Source organism: Scyliorhinus torazame, chromosome 4 (genome assembly GCF_047496885.1).
Source record: "Scyliorhinus torazame isolate Kashiwa2021f chromosome 4, sScyTor2.1, whole genome shotgun sequence".
Taxonomy (NCBI): Eukaryota; Metazoa; Chordata; class Chondrichthyes; order Carcharhiniformes; family Scyliorhinidae; genus Scyliorhinus; species Scyliorhinus torazame.
The window spans coordinates 262,422,128-262,435,862 of record NC_092710.1 but is presented as its reverse complement, the minus strand read 5'-3'; the positions used below and the strand labels follow the sequence as shown (position 1 = coordinate 262,435,862).

Below are 13,735 nucleotides of genomic sequence, written 5' to 3'. Positions count from 1 at the left end.
ATTGCCCCCTAATTAGAAAAAATGATTGGGTACTCTAAATTTTTTTTAAAATTTAAATTTTTAAAAAATGTTATAATTAGACAGGAAAATAGCAAAGCGGAACTCTGGCTCAAAAAACCATTGGTGGAATTCTCCATTGAGAGACTAAGTGCTGACGCCAGGACTGAATGGTAGGTGTTCCACGGTACCAATGGCGGCACTAGTCCCGGAGCAATTCAGGACATGCAAATGGGCAACATTCGTGCCACGTGGCACTAGTGCAATTCCAACTCACGCCGGCGTTGGATTCGCTGAGATTGACACTCAAGAGCCTGACATGCTGGAGCCGCATATAAGCACTCCATTCCCCATACACACACATTCTAGCCAAGCAGATGACATGCATGAGAGCGCCCCCAAGGTTCGCAGATGTAAAGCTGGAGATTACTGCTGGTGAATGTCGTGGTGGAGAGGCAGGACAGCCTGTTCCTCAGGGTGGCAAGGCGGCTGCCACCTGCCGACATTAAACCGGCCAAGGCACAGGTGGCAGAGGCTGTTAGCGCCATGGGCCCCACCACAAGGACAAGGCAGCAGTTCTGCACGATCTCCTCAGGTCGGCCCGGGTGAAGTGCCCATCTCCATACCCCTGGCAGCGCCATGTGCCCCACAGACCACCACCTTCCCTCCCCCCATCCACCCACATGCAGCACCCACCATCGGTAAGCAGTGCTGGATTAGGATGGGCAACTACCCAGGTCAGACATGGTGGGTCACTACCTTCCTCCATGCCGGCAGCCCCCTCGCACCTCACGGCAATACCCGTAAAGGCCAGTTGCCACGCATGCACAGGGCACCAGCTGCGGACCCTATGCGTTGCCCATGTCTCACATTGTGCATTACAACCCCCCCACCCCCCCGGAGAAGCCAGCCCACAACCACCGGGATCGGGAGAGCGGGCAGTTGCAGAGGCGGAGGTTGGCATTGCACAACGAAGTGAGCCTCCTCTCCCTATAGCACGTGCGTCACCCCTACTTCCACATCACCCGCGATCGAACCATGCATCTTGTCTTTTGTCTTGCCCAGACAATGAGGAACCGTCAAGGGTCCAACACCCCCAGCCGCAACCCCCCAGAGCAAATGTCCGGGGACAACACCAATTTCTCGTCAGTGTTATCACCAGCACCCTCCACCATCCCAGAGATACTTATCTCGTCTGGGCACTTTAGTGAAGAGGCTCATGGGGCACTATCTGGTGCGTACCACACATGCAACGGTACATCAGGAGGAGGTAGGACCCCCGAGGGGGAAAACGGTCAGAGGGCGGCCCAGTCCGGCCGCAGGAACTCTACGGTGCAGACAGGTCTCGGGCCTCTGGAAAGGGCAGTCCCATCAATGTCGACATGCAGACACAGAGCTGGGCACTACATGAGGAGGTGTCATCAAACATTCAGCTCTTGCAGGAGCAGGCGATGCCTACCATACATGCTACCTGGGCCATCACCCAATGGATGCCTTGGGTGCAAAGATATCGGGCATGGGTCAGGATGTCCAAGGTCTGGCACTGTGTACGGGCAGTGCCTGAGGCACAGAACAGGGCAGCCATGCTCCAGAGCTGGGCTCAGTTACAATGGGCCAGAGCAACAAGTGCATTGACCTGCCACAGGGTGACCTGAGCCAGTCCCACGTGACCCAGTCCCCGGAGGAACGTGACATAGTCCCGGTTCTCTATGTCTGCGGGCATGGAGACCTTGGTCGAAGCAAGAGCGGGCCTCCACAACTGGCAGCACCAGGTAATGCCCACAGAGCTCGCTCAGGCCATCCCCCACCCCCCTGCCGTCCAAGGAGTAGTCTGTGCGCCGTCAAGCACACCAGGGGAGGAGGAAGAGATGGGGCACGTGCCTCCTCTCTTTCAGGGAGGAGTACCTCGGAATGCCACCCCCCCCACCCGGCCTATCTGATGTGCTGCGGGCAGAACAGGGTGGTACCACACCACATGTGACACTCAGGCGATGGCCAGGCCCATTTTGGTCCGATCATTACAGAGGACGGCTGCCAAAGGGGACCCAGGTCACAGGGCTGACTCCAGGCTGATGTACAGTTTGTGGGACCACCAAGGAGTGAAAGGGCACTTAAGGTTGGAAAGTTAGACACCAGTTAAGTTGGCATGGGAGCAGCACATAAGATAGTGTTAGGGGATAGGGCACAGTTGTTGTACATAAATCCTCTGGGCATCGCGTGGGTTGTGCCTACCTGTCCGGGGGCAAGATGGATGGGGGTAGGGGTGCAGTGGGCAGGTGGGGCTTGGTGACAGCCAGTGGTCCTGCCGGGTGGGCTAGCTGATAGTGCTACTGGTGGGGCATCAGCCCTGAGAGGGACAGCATGCCAGGGTGGGGGCCAAAGGCCACAGTGCATGCATCCGCTGCTCGGGCTACGTTCTGCACTTCTCCTGCTCCCTCTGCAGTGGGGCAGCGCCTTGGATGGGTGCACTGAGGGGTGCCAACATCTGGTGACCACGCTCATCCCATTGATCGGTCGACTGGCATCCATGGGTTCAAGGGAAGTGGCCTTTGTGGGGGGGGGGGGGCACCCACACGGCCAGTGGCATTCTGCATATTTACGGGACACAGTGGGCAGTAGGCGGAGTGCACAGTCAGATGGCTGCCATGCAGGCCAAGTAACACCAGGGCCCATCTCCTGGTTGCCCTCCCACTATGTGCCTCAGCCCTGGCAATCGGTCCCCAGCCAGTGGCACAACTGGCAGTCCACGGGTGCACCTTTGGAAACTTGGTTTACCTCCTCTGACACCCTCAGCAGCCACGGCGCCCGGTTCCGGTTTTTAAATACCGCAAGTGAAATATGCCAACGTCACTTCCGCCTAGGGGAGGCAGAGCATTGCGGCAGGCTGGAAACTTCCATGTCTGACCCATTAATGATAGGCTAACGGCCGTTACTGTACAATTTGCATGCCCATGCCGGTACAGTGCTTGGAACTCGTTCATGCCACAATTGAGGCACCGATGCATGGCGTTCCGCTGGGCACACGGTGCCGACTTCGATTTTCGGCTGACGCTCGATTCTCTGCCCAATCGCGATTTAGGCGTCGCTGGACAGAAAATCCTGCCTTATAACTTTTACTTTTAAAAATAAAATGTGGAGGGATAGAGTCCCGAGACCATGGATTAGTTTGAGCAACAGGTTTTAACAACAAGAAAAATACATTTGATTTTATTTGATTTAATTCAACCTATCTTTACAACAGTCGGAGGTCCCTATCTGCTTCAAAAAGGCGACCATCATCCCTGTACCGAAGAAAAGCCAAGCAGCGTGCCTTAATGACTATCGTCTAGTGGCTCTGACATCCATCATTATGAAATGCTTCGAAAGGTTAGTCATGGCACGAATCAACTCCAGCCTCCCGGATTGCCTTGATCCACGACAGTTCGCCTACCGCTGCAACAGGTCCACAGCAGACGCTATGTCCATGGCCCTGCACTCAACCCTGGAACACCTAGATAACAAAGACACCTATGTCAGACTCCTATCTATTGACTACAGCTCAGCCTTCAACACCATTGTTCCTACGAAACTCATCTCCAAACTCTGTGGCCTGGGCTCCTCCCTCTGCGGCTGGATCCTGAACTTCCTAACCCACAGGCCACAATCAGTAAGGATAGGCAACAACACCTCCTCCATGATCATCCTCAACACCGGTGCCCCACAAGGCTGTGTCCTCAGCCCCCTACTGTACTCCTTATACACCTGTGGCCAAATTCCCCTCCAATTCGATTTTCAAATTTGCTGATGACACCACCATAGTGGGTCGGATCTCAAGCAATGACGAGACAGAGTACAGGAATGAGATAGAGAATCTGGTGAACTGGTGCGCAGACAATAATCTCTCCCTCATTGTCAACAAAACAAAGGAGATTGTCATCGACTTCAGGAAGCGTAGGTGAACATGCCCCTATCTACATCAATGGGAACAAAGTAGAAAGGGTCGAGAGCTTCAAGTTTTTAGGTGTACAGATCACCAACAACCTGTCCTGGTCCCTCCATGCCGACACTATAGTTAAGAAAGCCCACCAACGACTCTATTTTCTGAGAAGACTAAGGAAATTTGGCATGCCAGCTATGACTCTCACCAACTTTTACAGATGCACCATAGAAAGCATTCTTTCTGGTTGTATTACAGCTTGGTATGGATCCTCTGCCCAAGACCGCAGGAAACTACAAAAGGTTGTGAATGTAGCCCAATCCATCACGCAATCAATCCTCCCATCCATTGACTCCGTCTACAATTCCCGCTGTCTCGGAAAGGCAGCCAGCATAATTAAGGACCCCACGCACCCAGGACATACTCTCTTCCACCTTCTTCCGTTAGGAAAAAGATACCAAAGTTTGAGGTCACATACCAACCGACTCAAGAACAGCTTCTTCCCTACTGCCATCATACTTTTGAATGGACCTACCTCATATTAAGTTGATCTTTTCTCTACACCTTGCTATGACTGTAACATTATATTCTGCAGTCTCTCCTTCCTTCCCTATGTACGGTATGCATTGTCTGTATAGCATGCAAGAAACAATACTTTTCACTATATACTAATATATGTGACAATAATAAATCAAATCAAATTTATTAAATCTGAAAAAATAGATTAACTCGGATTATAAAGTACATCTTAAACTACAATGGTTTCATCAACACACAAAGTCCCTTTCAAGTACACATGATGACTGTAGTAAGGAACACCCCTCTCTGAACCCAAGTGAATGTAGTCTTCTCCTCAAATTCACCCCAGGTGATTCTTATACTGAGGCCACCTTGTCTCACTGACCTCCGGCTTCCACATGAGTGACTGCAAATTCCACTTTCAAAAGTCACACTTTCAAATCTTCTTTTAGTTATGCTTTCACTCCACTGCTTCCATCAAGGTTTTTTTTTCAGATTTAACACCTCCCTTCAGATTTCCTATCTTAAAGGCGTTTACACAGACTTCGAGGTCCAGCCATTGATTTCCAAACTTATTTTTTAAAATGTTGCCCAAACTGCAGTAAATTCACACAAACCATAGCACTACTGCAGATATCTTTCTGGCCTCTCAGTAACTTTACTGAACAGTAATCTGTTCTGGTTCTCAGCTTCCTCTGTTCTGTTAACTTCAGACTTCTTAGAAACTTCACTTTATTTCTCTAATTTCCTTAACTAGCTGTATATTTGGTTTCTGGCACCTGTTTTCTTAACTATTGTTCCATAGTATGGCTTTCCTTCTAGCAAGGCTGAGAGCGATGTTCCTTCTTTAGCCTTCAAATACCAACCACTTCTAGCAGAGCTGTGAGAGCTGCCTTCACTCTCACTACTTATCTCCAACACCTCTGGCTTCCTGTTAAAGCTAACAAAGGAAAGCCCTTTCCTCTGGAAAGTGGCCTCCTGCTGCTAACTTCTTCTATTTACTCTTCACACTGTAACCCTCTCGAAGCACAATAGAAGCACAGTTGGAACTTAACCAACCCCCACATGTACAAACACCTTTGTCCAGCATGAATCTAACAATAAGTTTTACCCTTCCAGGCACAGAAACGTTAAATTATCCACCTTTTAAAGCTATATCTTATTTCAAATATTTTCCAATATCCCTTAAAACAACCTTCATTTTCCGAACAATATGGCTAGTCCTGTTCTGTTTCTGGTCAAAGGTAACCCCAGGATGTTGATAGTGGGGGATTCAGTGATGGTAATGATATTGAATGTCAAAGGGCAATGGTTAGATCCTCTTTTATGTTGTGTGACTTTTCCTTGCCTCTTGCCATTCCAAACCTGGATATGGTCCAGGTCTTGCTGCCTTTGGACAGGGACTCAGTCACGAATGGTGCTGAACATTGTGCAATCATCTGTGAACATCCCCACTTCTGACCTACTGATGAAGCAGCTGAAGATGGTTGGGTCTAGGGCACTATCCAAAGGAACTCCTGCAGTGATGGCTTGGGGCTGTGATGATTGACCGCCAACCACCAAAATCACCTTCCTTTATGCCAGGTATGACCCCCCCCCCCCCCGCCCCCCCGATTCCCATTAACTCCAATTTTGCTGGGGCTCCTTGATGCCATACTTAGTCAAATACTGCCTTGATGTCAAGGGCAGTCACTCTCACCTCACCTCTGGCGTTCTGCTCTTTTGTCCATGTTTGAACCAAAGTTGTAATGAGGTCAGGAGCTCAGTAACCCTGGTGAAACCCAAACTCAGTGTCCATGAGCAGGTTATTGCTGAGTAAGCGCTGCTTGATGGAGCGATTGATAAACCCTTCCATCATTTTACTGATGATTGAGAGAAGACTGATGGGGAGGCAATTGGCCAGGTTGGATATGCCCTTGCTGTAATAGTGCATTGATCACTCCCTTTATCTGTTTCCAGTGCCAACCTGTATTGTTTTAAGCAGGGCAGGGCAACGTTCTTTTGTAACTACGCCCTTTGCGCTGGGGCAGAATGTACTGTTCCAACATGATTTTTGTGCCGGTACCCGCTGGCTGAGAGCAGGTGTGGACGGCGCTGGTGGGACTCAGCGTTTCCACGACGGCCGCTCGGCCCATCCGGGGCCAAGAATCGGCAGGCCGGCCGCGTGGAGCGGCCCGCGACGTGCCAACACGCTCTGCGGAGAATCGCGTGTCGGTGCGGCCCGGTCGCAGGGATTCTCCGGCCCGACCCCTACAGGGGCCAGAATTAGTCCTGGGAGCAGCCCATTCATGCCGTCGTAAAGTGCGAAGCCGATTACGACGATGTGGACACTCTGCCACGGGATGAGGGAATCCCACCCATTATCTGCAAGGTATGATTCCATGGCTGTTGCTTGACTCGTCGTTTCTGGCGCCAAGGCAGATTCCGGGTGGTCTGTTTAGTTTCTTTCCCTTTTGTTTTGATTGTCATGTTTAAATACAACTGAGTGGCTTGGTAGGTCATTTCAGAGGGCAATTAAGAGTTAACCACATTGCTGTGGGTCTGGAGTCACACGTTGGCCAGATCAGGTAAGGATGGTAGATTTCCTTCCCTAAAGCGTATTAGTGAACCAGATGGGTTTTTACGACAATCGACAGTGGTTTCATGGTCATCATTAGACTTTTAATTCCAGATGTTTTATCGAATTTGAATTCCACCATCTGTTGTCGTGGAATTTGAACCCGAGTCCCCATAGTATTACATGATCTCTGGATTACTAGTCCTGAACATTCATTACTTGGCCTGAACATTCTTCAGAAAACTTTAAAATAGACATGGCTGTGATTCTTCACCATATACCGATCGTCATTATTTAGTCCTATCTACAGGCATGTGAAACCAGTTATCATGTGCAGCCACCATCATCAAAGGGACACAAAGGGAGAAACTCAGAGGTAAAATTGCAAACATCCCATTCCTTCAGAATAAATATAACATTTTCAGCGCGTGGCTAGTTTTAGCAAAAGCACAAAATATAGGGGTACAGTAACATTGGATTACTAATCCTGTGACGTAACCTGAGTCCTGAACTAATGATTCAGAGATATGATAGTAGCTGGGGAACTAAAATTCAGTTAATTAACTAAAATTTGGAATACAATTAGAGTATCAATAATGGTGACCATGAAACTAATAGATTGTTATTAAAATCCATGATTCGCTAATTCCCTTTAGAGAAAGCAACCTGCTATCCTCACCTGGTTTGGCCTATATGTCACTGCAGTCTCATAGCAATATGGTTAACTCTTCACTCCCCTCTGAAGATGGCACTGTAGCACAGTAGTAGCACTGTTGCTTCACAGCAGCAGGGTCCCAGTTTCGATTCCCGGCTTGGGTCACTATCTAAGCGGAGTCTGCATGTTCGCCCCGTGTCTGCATGGGTTTCCACCAGGCACTCCGGCTTCCTCCCGAAAGACGTGCTTGTTAGGTGAATTGGGCATTCTGAATTCTCCCTCCGTGTACCCGAAGAGGCACCGTTGTGTGGCGACTAGGGGATTTTCACAGTAACGTCATTGCAGTGTTAATGTAAGCCTACTTGTGACAAAATAAAGATTTTGAAATGGCTTAGCAAGCCACTAAATAGTAGTCAAGAAGGCTATCATCACCACCTTCTCAAGCACAATTATGAATGAGTAAGAAATGCTGGCCTTGTTCGCAATAATCATAATTAAAACAAAATCAATGTCAGCTGTGGCTCTGAGTCAGAACGTTTTGGGTTTAAGCCCTATTTTAGGATTTAAGCTTAAAAAACAAGGCTGGCACTCAGTGCAGTACTAATGGAGAGCTGCACTGTCAGAGTGACTGTCTTTCAGAGGAAATGTTAAACCTCTCAACTGGACATAAAAGATCCCATGGCACTATTTCAAAGGATAGCAAGGGAGTTTTCACCAGTACCCTGGGCAAAATTTATTCCTCAGTCAACATTACAAAACAGGTCATTATCGTATTGCTGTTTGTGACAGCTTGCTGTATGCAAATGGATTGCCACATTTACTACAATATAATAGTGAATACAATTCCAAAGTACTTAATTGGCTTTGAAGCGATTTCAGATGTCTGGTGGAAGGTGCTATATAATAGCAAGTCTTTCTTTCATTGGGCTCACATTCCAGTGCTGCCTGAAGTGCCCTAATTATTTAGTTTATTAAAAAAAATCAAATTAAGGGGCAATTTAGCATGGCCAATCCACCTACCTGGCACAACTTTGGATTGTGGGAGTGAGATCCACGCAGACACAGAGAATGCGCAAACACTACACGGACAGTGACCCTGGTCCTTGGCGCTGTGATGCAGCAGTGCTAACCACTGCACCGCCGTGTCGCAACTCGGAAGTGCTCTATTTCGGTTGAGATGATAAACCAAGCCCTTTTGGTGGACATTAAAAGATCCTATGGCACTACTTTGAAGAGTAGCGGGGGAGTTCCCACCAATGTCCCAGCCATCATTTATCCATTAACAAATACATAAAAATAGACCACCCTGGTTATCATTTAAATTGCCCATGGATCCTTAAAGTACGCAAATTTACTGTCACTTTTCCGACATTGCAACAGTGACAACACCTCCGGGGAGTCGGTGGCGTAGTGGTATTGTCACTGGACTAGTAAACCACAGACCCAGGGTAATGCTCTGGGGAACCAGGTTCGAATCCTGCCACTGCAGATGATGAAATTTCAATTTCTAAAAATCTGGAATTAAAAGTTTAATGATGGCCATGAAACCACTGTCAATTGTCACAAAAACCCATCTGATTCACTAATGTCCTTTAGGGAAAGGAATCTGCCATCCTTACCTTGTCTGGCCTATATGTGACTCCAGACCCACAGCAATGTAGTTGACTCTTAAATGCTTCCTCAAGAGCAATTAGGGATAGGCACGGCATGCAACACCCACGTCCCATGAACAAATTTTTTTTAAAGTACCTAACGGCTATAAAGAGCTCTGAGGCACCCTAAGGTTATGAAAGGCAAAACATAATTGTACATGTATCTTTCTTTTTTTAGTTAATACCCAAACCACTGGTGCAAGAGATAGTTTACTTTTATGAAAGAATGACTTCATTTCTTCTGAAAATTTTAACTTTCCTTTATTTCTTGCTATTTAAAAATCATTAAATAAAGTGGTTTAACATTTAACGGCTAAATAGTTTAGACTTTTGCTCTTCTCCACTTCTGAAAGACAGCAGAACAATCTATGCTCCAACATGAATACCCATGTTGCATCAAGCTGCACATTTCAATACAAAAATTAGGTCATTTTAGAACCAAATACACTTCAAGTAGGAAGATAGTATGGTAACAGTTTCTCAATATTACTCACAATTCCGAATCTTTACATTATGCTTCAATTGCATTTGGCTGATTAGTAAAAATGGTACTTTTTTGGCCATGCAGCCAACACATATAGTATCAGTTACCATACCCAAAAAATCCCTGAAATAGGTTTTGCGGACAGGAGAGAGCATTGAGAATCGTATCATCTTTGAATTACAATAAACTTTATTAACAATATAAAACTGAATACAACTAATACATTTAGTTTATTTCGTATTTCCCCCATTGTCCGTTAAATTAGTTCTCCCTTTTATAAGCTTTGTTCTGACATTTTACTATCCACATATTCTCTGTTTTTAAAGAAAAGGTCATATACCACTGAACATTTTCATTTGTTAGCCCCTTTGCACATATATACCCCAGCCCACACCATTCTAGCAAAAACAAAAGTGAAATGTGAACTATTTCAGCAAGACAGTTCAGATTTAAAAACTGTCTCTTACTCTGATCAAGATAAGTAAGGCTTATCTCTGAAAACTATCTCTACTGTGTTGTACTTCCCACGATACCTTTGGCAAAAAACATTAAATATTAAAAACATTTGACTACTCGCGCAAGAAATGCAATAAAAACATTTATCCAATATAACAGAAAGGAAAGAGAATTACCTTGGTATATTAAAGCCTGTTATTTGTTTTCCAGATACTGTCATTTTTGCTACCTTTGGTACAATATCAGCATCAACTCTGGCAGACTGTTCCCTTGCTTTACCTAAGGTACAATTGCAGTAAGATCAGAAATGTAGCATAATACAAAGCGGTAAAACATAAACTATCACAGTTATAACTGTTTTTGCCCCAATCCACAGCAGTTTAGGTGAAGTGATACAAAATATGGCAAAATAGCACTTCTAAATGCACCAAAGCTAAACAATGTGACGTTCTCTTGGAAAGGCTGCTGCACACTGCTTGGCCTTGGTATATTATTTATGATGTAACTCCACTGTGAAACTGGGTTTAACAATTTTCAGATATCCAGTCACAGGCATTTTATAATTCTACCATAAAATAATTTCAATGTGTGGATGCCCCTGTCAATACTCTCAAAATAATATTTTATTTCATCAAAATGACTATTCTTCATCAGTGGGCATCAATGGAAAGAATCAGCAGGCATTCAGTTACAGTGGCTTGATAGCCAAACCAATCCTGTTCTTACTCAGTAACCAAATAGGGCACTGCAGTGAACGTTAATTCCTGGACTTGGATGAGGTAACTCACCACAGGTGGCCTATTAAATCAGGTACCACAAACAGGTCTATTCCAATTTTCTCCTGGATAGCCTCCCACTTGTCACCCTTCACGAATTTGAGCTCACCCAAAACCCTACTTTCTGTACCCTAATTGAGACCAAATGCTGCTCCCCCGTTACTGCTGTGCTCACTGACTAACGCATGTGGGCTCCCAGTCTGACAATGCCTCAATTTTGAGTCTCATCCTCGTGTTCAAATTCCTCCACAGTCTCAACTGTACCCGCTCTACGGTCTCCTCCAGCCTTTCAAACCTCCGAGATCGTGACGATCTCGCAATTCTTGCCTCTTGCACATCTCTATTTTCTTCAGTCTACCACTGGTGACTGTCTTCAGCTGCCCAAGCCCTTTCGGAATTCCCTTCCTGCACCTCCCTCCCTTTTTTTAAGTCATTGCTTGAAATCTAGCTTTTAATCAAGTTGTTGGCACCACATCCCATGTGTTTTTATGTGGTTTGGTGTCAAATATTGTCTGACAATGTCCCTGTCCTTACATTAAAAGGCATACATAAGTGAGAGCCCGCTGTTGCCTGAATGACTCAGTACCACATTTGGCAGTTCATTTCACTAGAACTGAGGCCTCAACAATGCTTTTCTTCAACCCCTCCCCTCTCCCCATATTTAAAGTTTAAAAAAAATGTTATTTCAAGGGGAATTTCTCGAAAACTATTATTTTTACTTTCAGGAGTCCGGTTGAAAAATAAAAGGTCGTACAGAGATGATTTACAAAACATTTTAGGATCATATGGAACCAGGTGAAAATTTAGGTCTTTCTCAAACCTTCTTTTCAAGCTTCACTTCACCACTATTGAAGTCTGCTACTATTTTTATAGTATCAAGGAAATGTAAAATGTGGTTGATGGTTTTGATGTGGGGTATTTAGCCTTCCAAAAGGGGTTTGATAAAATGCCACATAACAGATTTGTCAGCAAAGTTGTAGCCCACGAGGGGGCCGGATTAGCTCAGTTGGCTGGATAGCTGGCTGGTGATGCAGAGCGAGGCCAACAGGGTGGGTTCAATTCCCATACCGCCTGAGGTTATTCATGAAGGCCCTGCCTTCTCAACCTCGTCCTTGGCTTGAGCTGTGGTGATCCTGAGATTAAATCACCACCAGTGAGTTCTCTCCTTCAAAGGGAAGAGCAGCTCTGGCTATCTGGGACTATGAGGTCTTTCGTTTTAGCCCATGGAATACCAGGCAAAGGAGCAGCACGGATATGAAATTGGCCGAGTGAAAGGAAATGGAGAATAGTGGTGAGCAGTTGTTTTTCAGGCTCATAGAATCATAGAGCAGTTACAGCGTAGGAATCCATTTGGATGTCATGTCTGTGCTGGCTCCTCCAAGGAGAAATTCACCAAATGCCACTTCCCTGCCTTTTAAAGGTTACCTTGCAAATTTTCTCTTATCAGATAATGATCCAATTCCTTTGAAGCCTCAAGTACCTTTCAATTACGATTCAGATCCTAGTCACTCACTGCTTGCAATGGTTTTTCCTCCTGTCACCATTGCTTCTTTTGCCAATTACTAGAAATCTGCAAAAGACCCAAGGAAGGTATTTCAAAGGGATGGTCCTAGGACTACTGTTTTTCACGATCTGTATTAATGACACTGACCTTGGCGTACAAAGCACAATCTCAAAATTTGCAGATGACACAAAACTTGGAACTACTGTGAACAGGAGAAGAGACTTAAGAGACATATATCAGCTAGTGGAATGGGGAGACAGGGTTACAATTCTAAGGGTACAGGAACAGAGCGATCTAGGGATATTTATGCACAAAGGATTGAAAGTGGTGGAACAGGTTGAGAAAGTGGTTAAAAAGGCATTACAGATTCTGGGCTTTAGAAATAAGGAGGCACAAGAGCATAAAAGCAGGAAAGTTATGAAGAAACTTTGTAAAATACTGGTTTGGACTCAACTGGAGTATTGAATTCAATTCTGTGCACTTCTCGAAGGAAGGGCATTAATGCTTTAGAGAGGGTGCAACAAATATTTAAGAGAATTGTACTGAGAATGGGGATGGGGGCCAACAGTTATATGCATATTTGGAGAAGCTGGGATTCTTGTCCTTAAGATTTGATACATGGGTTTAAACAAAGTAGATAGAGAGAAAATGCTCCCATTGTCATCAGGATCAATAACCAGGGGGCATAGATTTAAACTTATTGGAAAAAAGAGCTAAAAGTAAATTAAAGAAAAACAATCGAGAATACAATGAGCAGAAATTTCCCCCAATTAAATAATAGGATGGCAATTTTTTTCTTGGTCGCTACACTAAACTCTGCATTTTTTATTCATTTATGGAATGTTTGCTTCGCTGGCTAAGCCGGCACTTGTTGGCCATCCCTAGTTGTACGTCAGGTGGTGGTGGTGAGTGGCCTTGAACTGCTGTAGTACCTGATGTGTAGGTACACCCACAATGCTGTCAGAGAGGGAATTCCAGAATTTGATTCAGTGACAGTGATGGAACTGTGATATATTTCCACATCGGGATGGCGAGTGACTTAGAGGTGAACCTCCAGGTGTTGTTCCCAGGTATCAGCTGCTCTTGTCCTTCAAAATGGGAGTGGTTGTGGGTTTGGAAGGTGCTGCCTAAGGAACCTCAGTGAGGTCCTGCAGTGCATCTTGTAGATAGTACCCACCGTTGCCACAGTTCGTGAGCATAGAGAGATTGAAAGGGATGA

The 13,735-nt window shown here is 45.8% G+C and overlaps 1 protein-coding gene across 2 annotated transcripts in view; it reads right to left on the bottom strand.

Moving 5' to 3' along the window:
* Positions 1-13,735, bottom strand: part of hbs1l (HBS1-like translational GTPase) — a 264,743-nt gene that overhangs the window by 73,388 nt on the left and 177,620 nt on the right. For both annotated transcript variants that reach the window (XM_072499712.1, XM_072499713.1), the window contains one exon: positions 10,413-10,515. In XM_072499712.1, coding sequence (XP_072355813.1) covers positions 10,413-10,515 — 103 coding nt within the window. The remainder of the gene's footprint in view (positions 1-10,412; positions 10,516-13,735) is intronic.